At 40.9% G+C, this 22,783-nt stretch overlaps 1 protein-coding gene across 1 annotated transcript; it reads left to right on the top strand.

The window, feature by feature from the left end:
* The first annotated feature begins 158 nt into the window (after positions 1-158).
* Positions 159-11,099, top strand: LOC122557880 (ferritin heavy chain). The gene is made up of 4 exons (XM_043706046.1): positions 159-486; positions 3,486-3,632; positions 7,575-7,700; positions 10,737-11,099. The coding sequence occupies exons 1-4, from the start codon at positions 385-387 to the stop codon at positions 10,893-10,895; spliced, it is 534 nt and encodes a 177-aa protein (XP_043561981.1). The 5' UTR covers positions 159-384; the 3' UTR covers positions 10,896-11,099.
* Positions 11,100-22,783: the final 11,684 nt, after the last annotated feature.

The following is a 22,783-nucleotide window of genomic DNA, read 5'->3' as shown; positions in this document are numbered from 1 at the left end:
CCGCACGCCGCCAGATGCCGGGGCTGAGCGGGCCGCGCGCCTCAGGGGGAGGGCGTGGCTGATGGCGTCGCGCGCCGCAGGGGCTGAGGGGGTTGGGCGGGGCTCAGCGTGTCGCGCGCCACCGGGAGCTGGGCGGTGCGCGCGAACGTTTCGGGTTTTTTTTTCGGAAGCCCGTCCCCTAGCGTGCGCGGTCGCCCCTAGGTTCACGCATGCGTGCCTACCCCTGCCATAAGAAGCTGTTGAGAGTGGGAGCGGATTCAGAGTGAGGGAGAAAGGTAGTGTTCCTGCTTCAACAGTGATTGAACGGAACCTTCATCCCCAACTGCTGTCCGCGAGCTTCTCTGTTCATACCCGCCTTCGTTATCTCCTGAACCGTCCGATGCCATGAGTTCCCAGGTGCGACAGAATTATCATCCTGACTGCGAGGCCGCCATCAGCCGCCAGATCAACCTGGAGCTTTATGCCTCTTATGTTTATCTCTCCATGGTGAGTGAGTACCGTCCGCAGCCCTCAGGCAGAAAGAGGCCGATCAACACTTGTGTTTCTCCCAGGAGAGTAAGATGGAAGATGGAGCTGGGTGTGTGGTGAAGGGCAAAAGGATGTGTGTGGGCTGAGTGTGCGAGGAGAGCACACCCAGTCTGTGGTGGGGGACTAGCGAAGATGGCTCTCTCGCCGTCTCCTTGGGCCTTGGTGGCTAGTACCTGATCATGTTGTTTCCTCGGTAGTGCTAGCATAATGGGCGCGGTGTGAAGGAGCCGGTCTCCATTTATAACGCGCTTAATGCGAACTGTGTTCGTGAATTCTATAGTGAATTCACTTTCGAAGTGGGTGCCTTGGCGGAGTGCAGCAACCGTTTTGTCCTCGAAGTCTGCTTGCTTCAAACATTGAGATGAAAGGCTGGCTAATTTGTGCGGTGGCTGCTCGCTCGCGAGCTCTCCGCCTTTGTTCGAGGCGTTTCTGAACAGCAACAAGGCAGCTTTAATATCTCTCTGGATGGATACCAGATTGCCCACATGTTTGGGGGGGATGGGGGCAAGTGCATTGTTGAGACAATAAGACTGGTCTCCTTTTGAGAAGGCCTTTTGTGCGCTGCCGCCTCGAATCTCTTTTCTTTAGAAAGCGATTGTTGAGTCTAAAGTCATTTGTCTGAATGAAGGCTATAGGTGAACCAAATGAGTTTTAAACACTGCTGTAATTTTATGTTCACACTTGTGAATAAGTAGAATGTTCATAGAGATGTACAGCACGGAAACACTCTTCAGTTCAACTCGTCTATGTCGACCAGATATCCCAACCTAATCTAGTCTCACCTGCCAGCACCAGATCCCTTCAAACCCTTCCTATTCATGTACCCATCTAGATGCCTTTTAAATATTGTAATTGTACTGCCTCTGGCAGCTCATTCCATACATTTTACTCCCCTGTGAGTGAGTGTTGCCCCTTGGGTCTCTTTTATATCTTTCCCTTTTCACTCTAAACCTATGCCCTCTAGTTCTGGACTCTCCCACCTCAGAAAAGGCTTTGTCTATTTATCCTATCCACGCCATTCATGATTTTATGAACTTCTATAAGGTCACCCCTCAGCCTCTGACACTCTAGGGAAATCAGTCACAGCCTATTCAACCTCTTTCCTATAAGCTCAAATCTTCCAACTCCAGCAACATCCTTGTAAATCTTTTCTGAACCCTTTCAAGTTTTGCAACATCCTTCAATAGGAAGGAGACCAGAACTGCATGCAATATTCCAACAGTGGCCTAACCAATGTCCTGTACAGCTGCAACATTACCCCTCAACTCCGGTACTCAGTATGCTTTCCAATAAAGGAAAGCATATCAAATGCTGCCTTCACTATCCTATTCATCTGTGACTAATTTCAAGGAGCTATGAACCTGCATTCCAAGTTCCCTTTGTTCAGCAACACTCCTAGAACCTTACCATTGTGTAAGTCCTGCTAAGATTTGATTTCTCAAAATGCAGCACCTTGAGTATCTAAATTAAACTCCATCTAATCAAGATCCTGTTGTAATGAGGTAACCTTGTTCACTGTCCATTACACTTCCAATTTTGTCATCTGCAAACTTACTAACTAACATACCTTGTATATTCACATCTAAATGATTTATATAAAGGATGAAAACCCAGCACTGATCCTTGTCACTCCTCTGGTCACAGGCCTCTAGTCTGAAAACTCTCCTCCACCCTGTCTTCTACTTTTTTTTGAGCCAATTCTGTATCCAAATGGCTATTCTCCCTGTATTCCATGAGATCTGACCTTGTTAACAAGTCTCCACGGGGAGCCTTGTTGAATGCCTTACTGAAGTCCCTATAGATCACATCTACTGCTCTGTCCCCCTCAATCCTCTTTATTACTACTACAAAAATCTGTCAAGTTTGAGACATTTTCCCATGCATGTAGCCATGTTGACTATCCCTAATCAGTCCTTGCCTTTACAAATGTACATGGAAAAAATTTAAAATCCTCAGTTACTGTGGTGGACTTTAGATACTGTTGCTGGATCAGTAGTCCAGGTCTCTGAATTGTTACCCCACAGTAACAGCCACTGGACCCCTGCTGTATTCTAAGTTCTTGTAAATGTGGTAGCAAGGTCCTCCTAGCATTGGGTGTCTCATTTTTACGTTTCATTTAAATGCTGTTTGTTTTCCTTTTAAACCTGGTCTGTACATTTTGGTTCTTGCATCTGCAAGAAATCCATTCCCTCATGAGTTAACTCATGGACAAGAACAGAAATTTCTGTTCTAAAAAAAAATCTCAACAGGTCTGGCACCATCTTAAATGCTGTTTTAGCCTCTTCTGTTTTGACTCCATGTCCACAGTGTGGAGGTGTTAGGCTAAATTGGCATGTTCAAAATTCCAGTCAATCCAAAGAGCCTGTAGGTTTTTACATTCTAAGAATCTGGCATTTTCATGTGGGTTGGAGTTGAGTACCTATCTTGTCAAGCACTATACAAGGGTGAGGTGAAGAAATGATAGTTGAACCTTTTCTCAAATTTTAGCTTCTGAAAATTGTCTCATACTGTTCATTGTACACTCAGATAAATTCCTGTTCTCTGCTCTGGTTGCCTCTGCACCTTTTGTCTTTTTCCTTTGGCAGGAAAGGCTGCAGAATTTGCCAACACCATCACAAGTGCTCCATTTAAAAATGCTTGACATTACCAATGTATGTCCTTGATTATTCATTCAACTGTGGATAGTTTAAAAAAAATCTTTGTGCAATGCTTTAGGATTATGGGATCTGTTTTTAAGCAGAGGCTTAAAACCATTGGTCTATATGAATAAATACTGTGAATTGGAGCCTACTGGTTATTAACTTTTGGTTGTACATGCAACTTATTTCAATTGTCTCCTTAATCAAAGTCTAAATTTGGATTCTAGAACCAGAGGCTATATACAATAAATATGTCACTTTATAAGCTTGTACTTCACTTTCAATGTTCCCAACATAAACTTGATTCTTGTTTTTCAGTCCTTTTACTTTGATCGGGATGACATTGCATTGAAGAATTTTGCCAAATTCTTCCTGGAGCAATCTCATGAAGAGCGTGAGCATGCTGAGAAACTCATGAAACTGCAAAATCAACGAGGAGGGCGCATCTTACTTCAGGATATCAAGGTTAAGAAGCTTGCTAATTTTTGTATAGACTTATTCAACTGAAGTTTGTTTTAATTCTAGAATGTTGTCTAGGGGCTTGATTCTTACAATAACTGAGCTGTGCTAAGCAAAGTCTTGTAGTGGTAATGGTCGTGGATGTTGTGTTTGACTTGCTTAAAAAATCAGACCATTAAACCATAACTTTTTTAGACCTATTTTCTGATTAGAGTTGAAAAATGTGGTGCTGGAAAAACACAGGTGGCCAGGCAGCATCCGAGGAGCAGGAGAATCGACGTTTCGAGCATAAGCCCTTCAGGGCTCCTGAAGAAGGGCATAAGCCCGAAACGTTGATTCTCCTGCTCCTCGGATGCTGCCTGGCCACCTGTGTTTTTCCAGCACCACATTTTTCAACTCTTGTCTCCAGTATCTGCAGTCCTCACTTTCTCCTATTTTCTGATTACGCAATATAATTCACTACTAAGTCAGGCAACTGTAGGCTTAACATTAATTGCAGATTTAGATCTCATTTTCTTGGATTGGAGCAGTCTGGGTGTCTGCACACCATTCCACTTTGGGAGGGGGGCAGTTGGTGAGCTGACATTCCAACAGATCTTTCAGAAGTTTGGGGAAGGATGCATGGGTTTTCTGTGGCACTGGTCTTTGACTTACAATGGTCCTAGTATTTAAATATCTTTGCTTTCAAGAGTTAACTCTCTCACTCTCCCCTGGAGGGTTAGGCCAAGTGTAACAAATGCAACTTAACTGCTCGCTAGAATTTAAAGTTGTCAGCTTGGCAGTCTTCCTGATAGTTCAATTGCAAGCCTCAGCTCCTTATACTAAAATGTTGAGCTAAATGGGTGTTTGATGCACTTAGTGCCTTTCTTTTCCTCCCACCTTGGCAAATTAGGTGTTGTTTCTGTTTAGTGTACTTTGTCTGCACTTTATGGGATGTGAGCATCTGTAGTATTTTGTTGCTAACTAATCATGAAGGTGACTGAGCTGCCGTTTAGCCCATGGGGGTCAGTACACCCACAATGCTGTCAAAAAGGATTGCAGGATCTTCCATTGAAGGAATGGCAATGCAGCTGCTTCAAGATTGCTGACTTGAAGGGAACTTTTTGGCTAGAGGTGTTCCTTTTCCTACCAGATAGCCTGTCATTTTTAGGTGGTAGAGGTTTAGAATGTGTTTTAGAAAGCTGGAGCTGCTGTAATACATCTTAAAGGAATCATCTAGAAAGGCAGTCTCCCAGCGTTTCTGATTCTAATTGACTCCGGAACAAAATTTTGGTGTTGCTATGATTGTACTTATGAGATACTCACGTGGCTGAGTTGTCCAACCCTTTCCCAATTGGGGAAAAATGCAGAAAATTGGTAAGCGTTGAACCACTTATGGTGAGCTACAATCAGACAGATGCCTTGATCCTTCAAAGCTTGTGGTTCCAAATAGCTGGTTATCTTTAGGTTCTCAAGTCATTGGTACCTCCAGGATAACAAAGTGCTTTTGTGTTAGTATACCATTTGGTTTTAGCTTTTAAAATTGTTTCCATACCAGAAACCAATGTTCATCAACCCTCCCAGTCTTTCCTCACTACCAACCCCCTGAATTTGCATCAGTGTAGAAGATCAGATTTTCTGTTAACCAGCTAACACTGGGAGTAGTTGGGCCTCCTGGCTCAAATAGGGATATTACTACACCACGAGATCTTCCTCCCTTAATCGGTTGTTTTGTCTTGATTTAAGGCAGGTGCTTAATTGGAGGAGAAAGTGAGGACTGCAAAGGCTGGAGATCAGAGCTGAAAATGTGTTGCTGGAAAAGCACAGCAGGTCAGGCAGCATCCAAGGAGCAGGAGAATCGACGTTTTGGGCATGATTCCTGAGGAAGGGCTCTTGCCCGAAATGTCGATTCTCCTGCTCCTTGGATGCTGCCAGACCTGCTGCGCTTTTCCAGCAACACACTTGTTTAATTGTTAAGGTGCTGAACAACTGATCTTTCTCTGCATTTGCCTTGTTAAACATTATTAATTCTTCTAGAATCCAATCACTTCTGAAAGATTTCATGGAGTGTCCAGGAGAGATTCAAGTCTTATCTGCTCCAGAGGTGCATACACAATCACTGAGCAGATTGTTTAGAACACCTGCATGTAGGAGTGTTTGGGATTGTTGCATTGTTAGCATTCATGAGTGTATTAGTCACCAGGGAGATCATGTGGATTAGGTAATAGCTACACTTAGCCGGCTTGAGCTATGGCTGACCATACTGTCTATAGTCCCACATCAATCAAGTTGACCTGACTGACAGAAAATGGACAGGGCTATGATTTTGATACCACATCTGGATAATTTACTTCAGTTGTGAACTAGGAGATTTATCACCCTTTTGCAGACAATGCAGTTTTAGTAAAATAGAGAAATATTCACCTTGTGGCTCATTTTGTCATCAGTTTTTATCTCTGCCTTAATTTTGAGCTTGTCAGAACCCTGACATCTGGGAGTTGTACTTTTTAGCACAAGGTAATATTTTAAGAAGCTGATGCTGTCGCATAGTACAGTTTATTTTTGCCATTGATCTGGTGAATGTATGGTTGCATTTACTTGGCCTCTTTTAGCCTAGTTTCAAGTGGGATTAAGCAGAATTCATTGAGTCACTTCTGTTACTCCACTTAATGAAACAATTGTTTGAGCTTTGCATGATTCACTGATTCTTTAACATTTCAGTTTAGCATGGTCTCAGCATAGAAACAGACCCTTCAGTCCAACCAGTTCATGCTAACCATGATCTCAAATTAAACTAGTCCTACCTGTCTGTGCTTGAGCCATATTCTAACAAATCTTTCCGAGTCATGAACTTATCCAAATGTTGTAACTATACTTTCCACTGTTTTTCTCTGGCAGTTCATTCTATACAACTATTTTAATAAATTGCCTTTCATGTCCTTTTCTTTTAAAATCTTTCTCTTTTTTTTAGAAAAGAATGCACCTAATCTCGAAATCCCCACCCGAGGGGGTGGGTGGGAAAACCCTTATCACATGCTAGGCCATAGTCAGCTCCAACAGGAGATTCATCCACCACTATAAATACATTTGGGGTTACCACTGATGAGAAACTGAAATGGACTAGCAATGTAAATAGTGCAGCCTGAAGAGCAAGTCAGAAGTTGGAAATATTGCAGTGAATAACTCACTTCCTTAAACTGTGTTCACCACCTACAAGGAGATAGCACTCAGGATAATGCAATACTTTAGACTTGCCTGAATGCATCAGGCCTCCAATAATGAAGAAGCTTGCCATCATGCAGGGCAAAGTAGTTCACTTGAGTGGCACCATATCTATTCTCAGTACTACTGACATTCTGTGGCAGCAGAATATCATCTCCAAGAAAAACTACAAAAATGCACCAGAGTTCCTTAAGACAGCTCCTTCCAAACCATGACCACTTCCTTGAAGGATATGGCCAGCAGTTACATGGAAACACCACCTTCAAGATCCACTCCAAGCCATGCATCCTAACTTGAAAATATCTTTAGTACAGATGCTAGAACCCCTATCACTGAACACACACCAACAACCCCTTTCACCCCGTCAACACCATGGGTATGACTACATCAAATGCATTGCAGTTATTTGAGGAGGCAGCTAATCACCTGAAAGGCTACTAGGAATGTGCAATAATACTTTGACACCACTGAACCATTTTTTTTAAATGGAAAATTAAGTTATTCTACCACTGCACAAATTGTTTCCAAAATTAGTTGAAAATTACAACTAATAATGCTGCCAGCACAACACATTCTCAGACCTAAGTATTCACCCTGTATACTTTGATCTCCAGATTCCACAGTTTGCCACAGCCTGCTGTGATAGCAACACCTTTCCATCTGGGCTGAGACATAGACAACTGATGCTGTCCTTTCCTTTCACTTGCATTTTACTTTCCTAGTGAAATAACTGACTTTCTTTCTTAGAAACCAGATCGTGATGAATGGGGAAGTGGTTTGGATGCAATGATGTGCTCTCTGGAGCTGGAGAAGAGTGTAAACCAGTCACTCTTGGAATTGCATAAACTGGCTACAGACAGGAATGATCCACATGTATGTATTTCTCAATTACCATGTCTAGCAGTGGGTTGCTTATCTTAGTTCATAGCTCATGCACATCTAGGCAGAATCTTAACTAGAAAGTAGGGTGTGGTGACTGCTGGTAAAGAGTTGGAAGAATGGTGAAGGAGTTCTTAGAATTAATGCTTTAATTTCAGTTGAAGTACCTGTTTGTGGATGGGGAAAGTCAGTTTTCAGAGCTATATTTTTGTACTCTTAAAACTTGATGTTTTAGCAGGTTTAAGCTGTTTAATCTTTTGTTAATGGAATGTAGATGTCAGTGACTTGGAGGGGGGTGGGGGGAGCGGTGGCAGTTGAAACTAAACACTGTAGGTGTTAGACCTTAGTGGTTTGACCAATTACCTGATAGCCTGGTCACTTTTAATGAATGTCCTAAAACTTTAAACTCTGTTCAAATAGTAAATGCAATCTGATAATTTAGGATGACTCCTATACCAGGATGAATAGGCAGTTGGTATGGACTGTCAATCTATGAACTCAGTATCTTGCTCTCCAGCCTAAAGTGTTGGATACCCTTCCAGATTTTTGTAATAAACTACAAATGTTGGAGATTTGAAATTGCTTTGAAACTTGGCATCTGTGGGAAGAAAGCAATTAATGTTTCAAATCTCGTAACCCTTCATAAGAACCTCTTTGATCTTTCATTTTTCTATCTTCTATCTGAAGAAACAGCTCACTAATCAGCTAACTTGAATTCTCAAACCTATTTTCTTGGGCTACCTAATTTCCTTTTCTGATTTTAATAATGTCCATTCTCAATGAGTCTTAGTAGTAAAGAATTCCAAGTTCACTACCCTTAAAGAAATTCCTCAATCATGCTCTCCACAAATCCTTTAAGTCTAAATTTTGCTTTCAGGTTGTGGATTAGAGCACCCCCCCACCCAATATTTCATAGTCTAGACTTTAAGCTTTTTCAAAGGTAGGTATGAAGTGCAATGTGACTAGTCAAACTATTGTCAAGCAAAACATACCACATTTGTTTAGTGTTTTAAGTAAGGAATTTAGAATAACTTTTGGAAAATAAACATATACAGTAACTTTTTTCGTAACATCCCATAAGCATACCCTGTGGCAAACAGGCAAATTGAGACAGATTCTAATATGCAGTTCTCCAATAAAGGGTGGGGGGCAGGGGGCAGGGAGAAGAGGTTCACTGAAACTTCCAATTTGAGTTTCCCAAAGCTTCTGTTTTAAAACTAATCCTTAAAACTAGAAAGCCTGGTCTGAGTTGGCAACACCAGGCTGCTTCTCATTCTTCTTTAACTGACTAAAAGTTCAGCCACTTGGAAAACCACTGGGATCAACTTCCTCTTGATTACCTTAAAGAGGCAGAATAAACTGCTAACTGAGGCAGTGTGCTGGAAATTAAACCATACTATTTTTGTCCTCAAACTTTTATTTAGAAATTTCTAAGGCCCCATTTTTATCTATTAGACATGTTGGTCCAACAAACCAAAGATTATGCTTATCAAACTCTAGTGAATAGTTATGACTAAAAGTAAACTATGATCCATCAACTGGTCTAGTTTAAAATTTGGATCCTCTTTAAATCTCCTAGGGTACAGAACTGCATGCAGCTCAGATCTCTGTCCACAGGGTTTGCTGAAATAATCTTTAGGATTTTCGTAACTTATCTATAGGAGGCACAAATGACTTGTCTGTTTTCACTTCTTTCAAAAGCTGTCACTTTTTTTTTAAATTTTCATTTTTTGCCTGACTTAACTAAAACCAAAAGATAAACAAACAGATGTTTGGGATCGGACATGTTTAATAATCAGATGTGATCCTAACTGTTGCACACAGTTGCTGGGTTTTGTCTCTTTTTTTTAAAAACTCTAAAAGTTTTCTAATACTTAGATCCTGGAAAAGCCTAAATGATTGGAGATTACTATCAGCACACCTTGATCTCTGTAGCTACTTAGTTACCGTACTAGAATAAAAGTATTGGGTCCAGAAACTTGTCAGTTTTTTTTAGCTCCATCAGTTTGTTTTCTTGGTGCAAATTTTTAAGATGTGGGGAAATGTTGCTCATGTCTTATCTGAGAACTGATGTAAAGTATTTATTTCTCTTTTTTGTGATTCCCATTCTTTCCCTGCTCCATTCACTAAGGGGCTGATGTTGACTTTTTGGCTTCTCCCTTATTTTCAAAAAGCACTTGCTGTGTAATTTGTTACTTGCTAGCTTACCTTTTTTTAAATCCTTTTTTGGCTTTTGAAACTTTCCAAATTGTTTATCACTAATCCTTGCCATACTGGTTTTAATCACTATTTCCTTCACCTTCAGTTTATCCACCTCCCTAATATCTATCTCCTTCATGGAATATTTTGTCTACCTTGAATGAGATATTTAATCATACTTTTTTTATCACTTTCATTTGTTTTTGACTTGTAATGTCATCAGTCTCTCTATTCTAAAGTTTAAAACATGTCTATATTTGTCCAGATTTGAATCTTCTGAAGGTAGAAGATATTTGGATATCTTTGAACAGCTTGGTTTGATTTTCTTCAAAATCCAACCCAGATTTAGTCATTTAATACACTTCTAGGCATTTATAGAGCCATACCAGTGCATTCTCAACATAACAATATTTGTACTTCAGTTAATTGCCACAATTAAGGTGTTTGTGGCAGCTTGTTGGAAAGATTTGTTTCCAAACTGCAAGTTATTATACAAGTAATACCTTGGGCAATTTGTGCACTTAACTTTGTAGCAAATTAATTGCTTTCACTTCTAATTGGTTAGATCGTCAGATTATTGCATCTGATGTCCTACTTGGTCCACCACTTTTTTGACTCTAGTCAATGAGAAATTGTATTGTGAAATTCTTTCTACTTGTTGTCTTTCACAAAATGGTGACTCTCTCATGCTGGAGTCTAATTCTAAACCATTGACATTTCCAATGCTGCCCCCAACTGGCAATTCTTGAGCCTTGATGCCAACTGGCCTGGAACATAATGGAAGTTTTGCCCACAAGGTTAATGCATTGTTTGTCTGACTTTTCTCCACAGCTCTGTGACTTCCTAGAGACCCACTATTTGGATGAACAGGTCAAATCTATCAAGCTCCTAGGAGATCATGTAACCAACCTGCGGAGACTGGGTGCTCCTGAAAATGGAATGGCTGAATATTTATTTGACAAGCACACCTTGGGTGAAGACAGCAGCTAAACACCTGCATTCTTCCTTGCTGCTTGAAGCACTCAGCTCAGTGCATGTTTTAAGTTGTTTGTAGTCCAGTTTTCACACTACCCCAATTATGTAATTGTGCAACCTGAAAACTTGAATGGTTTCTAATAAGCTAATTGATTATTGAAGTCTACTTGTAGAAAACATTCTTTGGCTTATCTCCAAATAAAGCAATTTGAACAATTACTGTTTCTGGGTTTTTTGCCTGTCATCCTCTTTGCAAAAGTGCTACTTGAAAGAAGGCTTTCCTTCTGTATAGAATGCAGATTTGTATGTGGAGTCAGTCTGATCTTATCTTCATGCTTCCATGTACTCAGCTGTTCGAACAGAAAATTTAGCAGGAGTAAGCCATTAGATCAGAATTGAGTCCACTGTTTCAGATGCTATACTTAAGTCTGTCCCTCTCTTGCATTCTTCCCACATCCTCTTCCCTTAGTGCCAAAAATTAAGTAAATAAGGATTTTTGCTAACAACCTACTAACACTTTAGAATTTCTGCTTATAAACAGCTATTTAATTGGACTTGCTGGATTTCCCAGCTAGGTTCTGTGTGCAGTTCAGCTGCTGTTTCAGCAGGACAGCTTATTCTTTTCTGCATGGAGCTTGCTTTGGTCTGTCATATTATTCTGCTAATGATCCCAGAATTGCACTTCAGTGTCCCTGTTGAAACCTTGTAATAGCTTTGCCTTTCCCTGGACAAGATTGCATCTAGAATGTAGTGCAGTACAGGCCCTTCAGCCGTCTGTCAACCTGTGAAACCAATCTGAAGTCCATCTAACTACATTATTCCATTCTTGTCATTGGATAGGTACATGGACCATTTAATTGCCCTTAAAAGTTGGCAAGTCTACTACTGTTGCAGGCAGTGTTCCATGCCCCTACTACTGAGTAAAGAAACTACCTCTGATATCTGTCCTATGTATATTATCCCCTTAATTTAAAGCTATGTACCATCATGCTAGTCACTTCCATCTGAGGAAAAAGCTCACTGTCCACCCTATCTCACCCTCTGATTTTATTCAATTAAGTCACCTTTTAACCTTTTCTCTAACAAAAACAGCCTCCAGTCCCTCAGCCTTTACTTGTAAGACCTTCCCTTCATACCAGCCAACATCCTAGTAAGTTTCTGAATTCTTTCTGAAGCTTCCTCATCCTTTCTATAATAGGGTGACCAGAACTGTATGCAATACTCAAAGTCCACCACACCAGAGTCTTGTACAGCTGCAGCATGACCTTGTGGTTCTGAAACTCAATCTCTCCACCAATAAAAGGTATGCCACCTTTTTAAAAACCTATCTACCTAGGTGGTAACTTTCAAGGATCTATCTATCTGGACACATCCCTCTGTTCACCTACACTACCAAGAATCTTATCATTAACTTAGTACTCTGCATGCCTGTTACTCATTCCAAAGTGAATCCCCTCATGCTTATTTCCACATTAAACTACACTTGCCACTTCTGCAGCTTATCTATGTCCCTCTAACCTACAACATCCTTTGTCACTATCTGCAGCTCTAATGACCTTGGTATCTTCTGCAAATTTATTAATCCAACCTTCTATGCTCTTGACCAGGTAACTTATTAAAAATGACAAATAGCAGTGGACCCAAAACATCCTGGTGGTACACAACTAGTAACTGAACTCCAGGATGAATATTTCCCATCAACCACTATCCTCTGTCATCTTTCAGCTAGCCAGTTTCTGATCCAAACCACTAAATCACCCTCAATTCCACACCTCTTGTGCAATAGCCTACTGTGGGACTCCTTAATGAAATTGATGTACATCACATCAACCACTTTACCCTCATCCACCTGATGGGTCACCACCTCCAAAGAACTTGAAGGTTTGTGAGGCATGACCTACCCTTCATAAGTGTTGACTATTCCTAATCAACTTCATCCTTTCTGGATAAATCCCATCTCTTGTAATGCTTTACCCACAACTGAAGTAGGACTCACTACCCTAAAATTACTAGGATTGTCTCCACCTCCCTCCTTGGAGAAGGGAACAGTATTTGCTATCCTCCAGTTTTGCACTATTCCTGGAGACCATGATGACATAAAGATCAAAGCCAAAGGCTCAGCAATCTCCTCCCTGGCTTCCCAGAGAATCCTAGGTTAAATCCCATCCAGCCCAGGGGACACTTCTATTTTTACACTTTCCAGAATTGCTAACACCTCCTCGTGAACCTCAATCCCATCTAGCCTAGTAGCCGGTGTCTCCATGTTCTTGCCACTATTGTCTTTTTCTAGTATGAATACTGATGAAAAGTTTTCATTTAGTGCTTCCCCTATCTCCTCTGACTCCCCACAAAACTTCCTACTATCTTTGGCCCTACGCTTATTCTAGACATTCTTTTATTCCTGATATACCTATAGAAAGCCTTAGGGTTTTCCTTGATCCTATCTGCCAATGACTTTTCATGTCCCCTCCTGGTTCCTCTTAGCTCTCTCTTTAGGTCTTCCCTGGCTAATTTGGAACCCTCCAGTGCCCAAACTGAGCCATCACATCTCATCCTAACATAAACCTTCCTCTTGACAAGAGATTCAATGTCCTTCGTAAACTACGGCTCCTGCACTCTACAACTTCCTCCCTACCTGACAGGTACATACTTATCAAGGATCTGCAGTAGCTGTTCCTTGAATAAGCTTCACATTTCAATTGTGCCCATCCCCTGCAGATTCCTTCCCCATCCTGTGCATCCTAAATCTTGCCTAACTGCATTATAATTGCCTTTTCCACAGCTAAAACTCTTGCCCTACAGTATATACCTATTCCTTTCCATCAATAAAGTAAACATAACTAAATTGTGGTCACTATCACCAAAGTGCTCACCTACCTCCAAACCTAACACATGGCTGGGTTTATTACCCTGTACCAAATCTAATATGGCCTCACCCATTCTTGGCCTGTCTACATACTGTGTCAGGAAACCCTCCTGCACACATTGGACAAAAACTGACCCATCTAAAGCACTTGAACTTCAGTATTCCCAGTCAATATTTGGAAAGTTAAAATCCCCCTGTCGTGCTCATTCCTATCAAGGATCATCTTTGCTATCCTATCCTCTACATCTCTGGAACTATTTGGAGGCATATAGAAAACTCCCAACAGGGTGACCTCTCCTTTCCTGTTTCTAACCTCCGCCCATACTATCTCAGCAGATGAGTCTTCAAACATCCTTTCTGCAACCATGACACTATCCTTGACTAACAATGCCATACCCCCCCTTTTTTTTGCCATTTTCTCGGTTCTTACTGAAACATCTAAACTCCGGAATCTGCAATAACCATGTAACTGACGTTTTGGAATAGTAAAATATAACAATTGTCAGTGACAGTTGAATGTAATGACTTGATCTGTCTGGGCCCCTAAATGTTACAATATTCAAGTGCTACCTCATACTGATAGTAACACAACAGGAAGAGGAATTCATCAGTATTCTTGTGAAAGAAAGCATCTGTACATTATAATGAATTGGAAGGCTCCCATAGGTCTGTCAGTTACAGCACAACAGTTGGCTATTCAGTCCATTGTCTATAGGACCTGGAACCTTTTACCTCAGTTAAGTGTTACACACTGAGCCAAGACCATAGTACTTGAGCAACTAATTCAATTATTCCCAGATTTTTTCCCTCAAGTATGCAATAGTGCCTATTGAATACAGGAACAGTAATATTCTTAAGCTTTCCTAAATCAATGCCCTTTTGGATGTAAGGCCATAAGAAATAGAAGTGGAAGTAAGGCCATTTGGCCCGTCAAGTCCATTCCGCCATTCAATCATGGCTGCTAGGCATTTCAACGCCACTTACCCACGTTCTCCCTGTGTCCCTTAATTCCTTGCGTGATTAAAAATTTATCAATCTCTGCCCTGAAGACATTTAATGTCCTGGCCCCCATGGCAATGAATTCCACAGGCCCACCACTCTCTGGCTGAGGAAATGTCTCCTCATTTCCATTTAAATTGACCTCCTCTAATTCTGGGCTGTGCCCACGAGTCCTAGTATCACTGCCTGATGGAAACAATTTCCCAGTGTCCACCCTGCATTATCTTGTAAGTTTCTATTAGATCTCCCCTCAACCTTCTAAACTCTAATGAATACAATCCCAGGATCCTCAGTTGTTCATCGTATGTTAGGCCTACCATTCCAGGGATTGTCCATGTGAATCTCCGCCAGTATGTCCTTCCTGAGGTGTGGGGCACAAAACTGGACATAGTATTCTAAATGGGGCCTAACCAGAGCTTTATATAGTCTCAGTAGCACATCACGGCTTTTACGTTCCAATCCTCTTGAGATAAATGACAACATTACATTGTCTTTCTTAACCACGGACTCAACCTGCAAGTCAACCTTTAGAGAATCCTGTACTAGCACTCCCAGATTCCTTGATACTTTGGCTTTATGAATTTTCTCACCGTTTAGAAAATAGTCCATGTAGGGTGCATATAAGCACTGACATTTTCCCACAGCTTGCCAGTTTAGTATACATTGAAATATTGCATTTTCTTTCTGAAAGAACTGCATCTCTCAAGTTTTGCAGTTTTTTTCAAGGAGAGGTCTGATTTTAATCTGGTACCCATCACAAGGCATTTGTTGCATGTGAGCAGTGCAATCAACTGATCAGATTGAAGAATTCTTATTGATATATAGATTCTAAACAAAAAAGTAAAAGCCAGTTTTGAATCATGTACAGAAAGTGAAAGAGCGAAATAATGGGCTGAATAGCAAAATTTACCAAAAGTGCAGTGCATATTTGTAAAGTTACGTTTTCAAACCCAGAGGTTGTTTGATAGTAATCATGGCTTATCACATTGTTACTTACAAAATGCACAGCCCCAACTTTCTGGTGTGGTTAGTGGGTAATTCCCAAAACATTACATCCTTAACTGGATTTCAGCATGGAGTCTGAGGTTTGCAGTGCACCTGTGGAATGTACGAACTTCTCTATTTCCCCATTGAACTCCGTGTGCATACTGAAGAAGTTGCTTTCTGATAAGCAAATACTGTTAGCCTAATCATTACTTGATCGAATTTATATTTTTTGGTTCATGATAGTTATACACAATTGGTCTAGGGGTTATCAGCATAACTGTAGCAGGTGAATGTGGTTATATTGCCATTTTGTTTGCATTAGTAACATTGAATTCTTGAGACTATGATATTTCATGAAGTGACAGTGAAGGGTCAGACTGACTTAGCACAGAACTGTACCTGTGGGGTAACTTATGTTAGCAATTAAATGCTGTTTAAGTTTTTGCAGTTTTTGCTAATCCACCCTTAATTCATGATCAAGTGTATTAAAACGTAGATGCAACAAGGCGTTAGTTGATCATAATAGATCAATCCAGAGCCAACTTGTGTTTGAGATCATAAAGGTCTCCTGGAGTTTTTTGTGGTATTCTCTTCTTGACAATATTGTGGCTGCTTGACTGTATCACCTCTTGTTCTCTTTTTAAAAGTGACGGTCAGTGGTGGTGACTAGTTTACTTCAGTAATCAAATAGTCCATGGTGCTATATTTTGAAAAGATAGAGCAGTAGATCATTTGAGAGAGATGGTAGAAAATACAGTCTGAGTCTTGGACTTCAAAGTCATTGTATTTTATTATAGAGTCATAGAGATGTACAGCACGGAAACAGACCCTTCAGCCCAACCCGTCCATGACGGCCAGTTATCCCAACCCAATCTAGTCCCACCTGCCAGCACCCAGCCCATATCCCTTCAAACCCTTCCTATTCATATACCCATCTAAATGCCTTTTAAATGTTGCAGTTGTACTAGCCGCCACCACTTCCTCTATGTGAAAATTTTGCCCCTTAGGTCTCTTTTATATCTTACCCCCTTATCCTAAACCTATGCCCTCTAGTTCTGGACTTCCCCACCCCACAGAAAAGACTGTTTATCCTATCCATCCCCCTTATGATTTTGTAAACTTCTATACTGTCACCCCTCAGTCTCCAATGCTCTAGGGAAAACAGCCCCAGCCTATTAAACCTCTCCCTATAGCTCAAATCTTCCAACTCTGGCAACATCTTTGTAAATCTTTTCTGAACCCTTTCAAGTTTCACAACATCCTCCCGATAGAAAGGAGACCAGAATTGAATGCAATATTCCAAAAATGGTTTAACCAATGTCCTGTACAGCTGCAACATAACCTCTCAACTCCTGTACTCAGTACTCTGACCAATAAAAGAAAGCATACCAAACGCCTTCTTCACTATCTTATCTACCTGCAAATCCACATTCAAGGAGCTATGAACCTGCGCACCAAGGTCACTTTGTTCAACAACACTCCCTCAGACCTTACCATTAAGTGTATAAGTCCTGCTAAGATTTGCTTTCCCAAAATGCAGCACCTCATATTTATCTAAATTAAACTCGATCTGTCACTTCTCAGCCCATTGGCCCATCTGATCAAGATCCCATTGTAATCTGAGGTAATCGTCTTCGCTGTCCACTATACATCCAATTGCAAACTTATCAACTATATCTCTTATGCTCACATCCAAGTCATTTATATAAATGATGAAAAGTAGTGGACCCAGCACGGTCCACTGCTGCCTCACAGCGCTAGAGACCCGGGTTCAATTCCCGCCTCAGGCAACTGTCTGTGTGGAGTTTGCACATTTTACCCCTTTCTGCGTGGGTTTCCTCCGGGTGCTCCGGTTTTCTCCCACAGTCCAAAAGATATGCAGGTTAGGTGAATTGGCCATGCTAAATTGCCCGTAGTGTTAGGTGAAGGGATCTAAATGTAGGGGAATGGGTTGCTCTTCGGAGGGTCGGTGTAGACTTGTTGGGCCGAAGGGCCTGTTTCCACACTGCAAGCAATTCAATCAATCCTTGTGTCACTCCACTTGTCACAGGTCTCCAGTCTGAAAAACAACCCTCCACCACCACCCTCTGTCTTCTACCTTTGAGCCAGTCTGTATCCAAATGGCTAGTTCTCCCTGTATTTCTTGAGATCTAACCTTGCTAACCAGTCTCCCATGGGGAACCTTGTCAAACGCCTTACTGAAGTTCAAATAGATCATGTCCACTGCTCTGCCCTCATCAATCCTCTTTGTTACTTCTTCCAAAAACTCAATCATGTTTGTGAGACATGATTTCCCATGCACAAAGCCATGTTGACTATCCCTAACCAGTCCTTGCTTTTCCAAATACATGTACATCCTGTCCCTCAAGATTCTCTCCAACAACTTGCCCACCACCGACGTCAGGCTCACCAATCCATAGTTCCCTGGCCTGTCTTTATCACCTTTCTTAAACAGTGGCACCACATTAGCCAACCTCCAGTCTTCCGGTACCTCACCTGTGATACAAATATTTCAGTAAGAGGCCCAGCAATTACTTCCCTAGCTTCCCACAGAGTTCGAGGGTACACCTGATCAGGTCCTGGGGATTTATCCACTTTTTTGCATTTCAAGACATCCAGCACTTCCTCCTCTGTAATATGGACATTTTTCATGATGTCACCATCGATTTCCCTACATTCTACATCTTCCATGTCCTTTTTCATAGTAAATACTGATGCAAAAATACTCGTTTAGTATTTTCCCCATCTCCTGCGTCTCCACACAAAGGCAGCCTTGCCGATCTTTGAGGGGCCCTGTTCTCTACCTAGTTACCCTTTTGTCCTTAATATATGTGTAAAAACACTTTGGATTCTCCTTAACTCTATTTGCCAAAGCTATCTCATGCCCCCTTTTTGCCCTCCTGATTTCCGTCTTAAGTATACTCCTACTGCCTTTATATTCTTCTAAGGATTCATTCGATCTATCCTGTCTATACCTGACATATGCTTCCTTCTTTTTCTTAACCAAACCATCAATTTCTTTAGTCATCCAGCATTCCCTATACCTACCAGCCTTCCCTTTCACCCTAACAGGAATTTACTTTCTCTGGACTCTGGTTATCTCATTTCTGAAGGCTTCCCATTTTCTAGCAGTACCTTTACCTGTGAACCTTTGCCCCCAATCAACGTTTGAAAGTTCTTGCCTAATACCGTCAAAATTGGCCTTTCTCCAATTTAGAACTTCATCTTTTAGATCTGGTCTATTCTTTCCATCACTATTTCTCCCTTTGACACCTCAGTCACTTGCCCTGCCTTATTTCCCAAGAGTAGGTCAAGTTTTGCACCTTCTCTCGTAGGTACATCCACATACTGAATCAGAAAATTTTCTTGTATACACTTAACAAATTCCTCTCCATCTAAACGTTTAACACTATGGCAATCCCAGTTTATGTTTGAAAAGTTAAAATCCTCTACCATAACCACCCTATTATTCTTACAGATAATTGAGATCTCTTTACAAATTTGTTTCTCAATTTCCCTTTGACTATGAGGGGGTCTACAATACAATCCCAATAAGGTGATCATCATCCCTTTTTTATTTCTCAGTTCAACCCAAATAACTTCCCTGGATGTATTTCCGGGAATATCCTCCCTCAGTACAGCTGTAATTCTATCCCTTATCAAAAATGCCACTCCCCCTCCTCTCTTGCCTCTCTTTCTATCCTTCCTGTAGCATTTGTATCCTGGAACATTAAGCTGCCAGTCCTGTCCATCTGTGAGACATGTTTCTGTAATTGCTATGATATCGCAGTCCCATGTTTCTAACCATGCCCTGAATTCATCTGCATTCCCTATTAGGCCCCTTGCATTGAAATAAATGCAGTTTAATTTATCAGTCTTACCTTGTTCTCTGCTTTGTCCCTGCCTGCCCTGACTGTTTGACTTGCTTCTGTTCGCAACTGTACCAGTTTCAGATTAATCTCTTTCCTCACTATCTCCCTGGGTCCCAGCCCCCCACCTTACTAGTTTAAATCCTCCTGAGCAGCTCTTGCAAATCTCCCTGGCATGTATATTAGACCCCTTCCAATTTAGGTGCAATCTATCCTTCTTGTACAAGTCACTTCTACCCTAAAAGAGATTCCAATGATCCAAAAGTGTGAATCCTTCTCCCATACACCAGCTCCTCAGCCATGCATTCATCTGCTGTATCCTCCTATTCCTGCTCTCATTAGGCCTTAGCACCGGGAGTAATCCAGTACTCTTGAGGACCTCCTTTTTAAATTCCTGCCTAACTTTCTGTAAGCTCCCTTCAGAATCTCATCCTTTTCCCTTTCCATGTCATTAGTTCCAATGTGTACAATGACCTCCTGCTGATCCCTCTCCAACTTGACAACATTCTGCACTCTCTGTGAGACCCTGGCACCAGAGAAGCAACACTCCATTCTGATATTTTTCTGCTAGCCACAGAAACGTCTGTCTGTACCTTGGACTAGAGTCCCCCAACACAATTGATCTCTTGGAACCCGACGTACCCCTCATTGCATTAGAGCCAGTCTCAATATCAGAAACTTGGCTGTTTGTGCTATATTCCCCTGAGAATCCATCACCCTCTACATTTTCCAAAACAGCATACTTGTTTGAAATAGGGATAGCTAGAGAAGACTCCTGCACTACCTATCTATCTCTCTTACCTTTCCTGGAGTTAACCCATCTATGTGACTGTATCTGCGACTTTTCCCCCTTCCTATAACTGCCATCTATCACATACCGTTGCTTTTGTAAATTCCTCATTGCCTCTAACTGTCTCTCCAACTGATCCATTTGATCTGATAGGATTCGCAACCAACATCATTTACTGCAGATATAATCCTCAGTAACCCGTAAACTCTCCCTAAACTCTCACATCCAACAAGAAGAGCATATCACTCTACTAAAGGCCATTTTTGCTCCTTCACAATCTACAGACCCAGAAAATAGCACAGTCTTATTCCTCTACAAAACACTGCTCCATGCTAACATAATACTTATGGCTTATATTTTAAGTTTAATCAAGAGACATATCTCAATAAAACATATAATCAAGAAATAACCCACTCTACTCATTATTGCAGACTTACTGTAAGGCTACACTTAAATATTCACTTCTGTTTCTGTGCTGTGACATCTCCTAAACAGGTTCCTCCCCAGATTAGTTGCGAATTTCACTGTTTGTTAATTTTCCTAGATGCACTCTGATGTCCAATGATACATGAATTCAAACAGCAAAAGCAGTAACTGCACAGGTTCACTGCTGTGTAGGAGCAGTGTGGGTTTCTTTCTCTCTCTCTGTCTCTCTCTCTCCTGCACTGACCTCACCATGTGCTTCCTTTGTCTGTTTCTCTCCCTTTTAAAAGTGCTGTTGTTTTGACTTTTTTTTCTCCAAAGTTCCAAAACAATGCAACAACATATAAAACAGTAATTGCTGCTCCTGGAATTTGAGGAAACCACCTCCAACTCCTAAAATATCTCAAAAAAAGAGCATCTGTTACAGCCAGAAATTTTTCCCATCCTCCATCTTGGATTACCCAGAATTCTTTAATTCTAAATACTACTGAAAATGGTAATCATAGATGTACCTGGGTCTGACATTGGTTACTTTAGATAAAGCCTAATCTATCTTGTGTCCATGTCTATGTTGTAGTCTGGCTTGATGCAGAGATCTAGCGAGTTCTCACTGCCCACATTGTGGAATTCTGTGACATTATCACAAGGTTACTCCATGGTCCGAATGTCCTTGCATAACAAAAACACCACAAGTTTTCAAATGAAGAATGTTGGAAGGATTCTGAGTTCAAGTGCCATTCCAGGAGTTCGGCACAAAATCAAAGCTGACACACTAGTGTAGTATCATTGAAGGTACCTTATTTTTTCAAATGAGAAATTAAACTAAGCTGTATCTGCTTGCTGAGTTCCATTTAAATGATCCAAAGTCACTATTTTGAAGAAAACCAAGGAGATATCTCTGGATGTAAGTTTGCTCACTGAACTGGGGGGTTTGTTTTCAAAGGTTTCATCACCAGACTAGATAACATCATCAGTGAGCCTTCGCTTTTTAGTTAGTGTTCATGGTTTCTTGGGTTGATGATGTAATTTCCTGTTCTTTTTTTAAGGGCTGGTGAATTGGATCCAAGTCAATGTGTTTATTGATAGAGTTCTGGTTGGAATGACATGATATTAATATCACAGAAGAAAATAGATTATGTGATCACTATCTCTTTGTGGAAGTTTAACTCCAATTAGATGCCAAATTTATCATATTACAACATGAATGGACAATACTTTGAATGGTACTTTAGTTACTGCATAATCCTTAGATGTCCAGTGGTTGTGGAAAATGCTGTTTCAATGCAAGTTGTTTTTTTGTCTCTTGTCGATTCCATTTTTATTCTTACGATCCATGGTGTATTTACATGTTAATTGAACACTAAAGGCTCCTGCTGAAAGAAGCAGGTGTCTTGCAGCATTTAAACTCAAGTCTCTTTGCATACTCTTTTGGAACATTGTCTGAAAAATGTAACAGAGACTGAGATTAAAGCAGCCATTACATTACTACACCAAGTAGTTTATTGGATGAAACAATGTGTGCCAACTATATCTCAGAAATTTTTTAACTGAAAAAAAATTAAAATTGATAAAAGCAATTCTGGTATAAGGTGACCACACATTTATGAATCAAAATCTGGGAATAGAAGTGTAGGTAATCAGATGTCCAGTTTTGTAAAACCAGTTTAGACAATCTCTAGTACTGGCTTGGTTCATGTTCAGAGTTTTGACATTTGGTACACTTACTTTGGTAAAGCACCAGCTAGGACCTGAGCTATTTTCTTACCTAGTTTGTAGCAACTTTGGTGTGAAAGGGATGAAAAGTCAGTGTTGGTTTTGTACTTTTTTCTAAACCACTCCCCTTGTCACTTAAAAGCAGACATTCCCCAAAAGTAGTGACATCACCTGTGTAAAAACAATGATTGCAAATGCTGGAAATCAGATTTTGGATTGGTGGTGCTGGAAGAGCACAGCAGTTCAGGCAGCATCC

Source organism: Chiloscyllium plagiosum, chromosome 16, assembly GCF_004010195.1.
Source record: "Chiloscyllium plagiosum isolate BGI_BamShark_2017 chromosome 16, ASM401019v2, whole genome shotgun sequence".
Taxonomy (NCBI): Eukaryota; Metazoa; Chordata; class Chondrichthyes; order Orectolobiformes; family Hemiscylliidae; genus Chiloscyllium; species Chiloscyllium plagiosum.
This window is presented reverse-complemented; position numbering and strand designations above follow the sequence as displayed.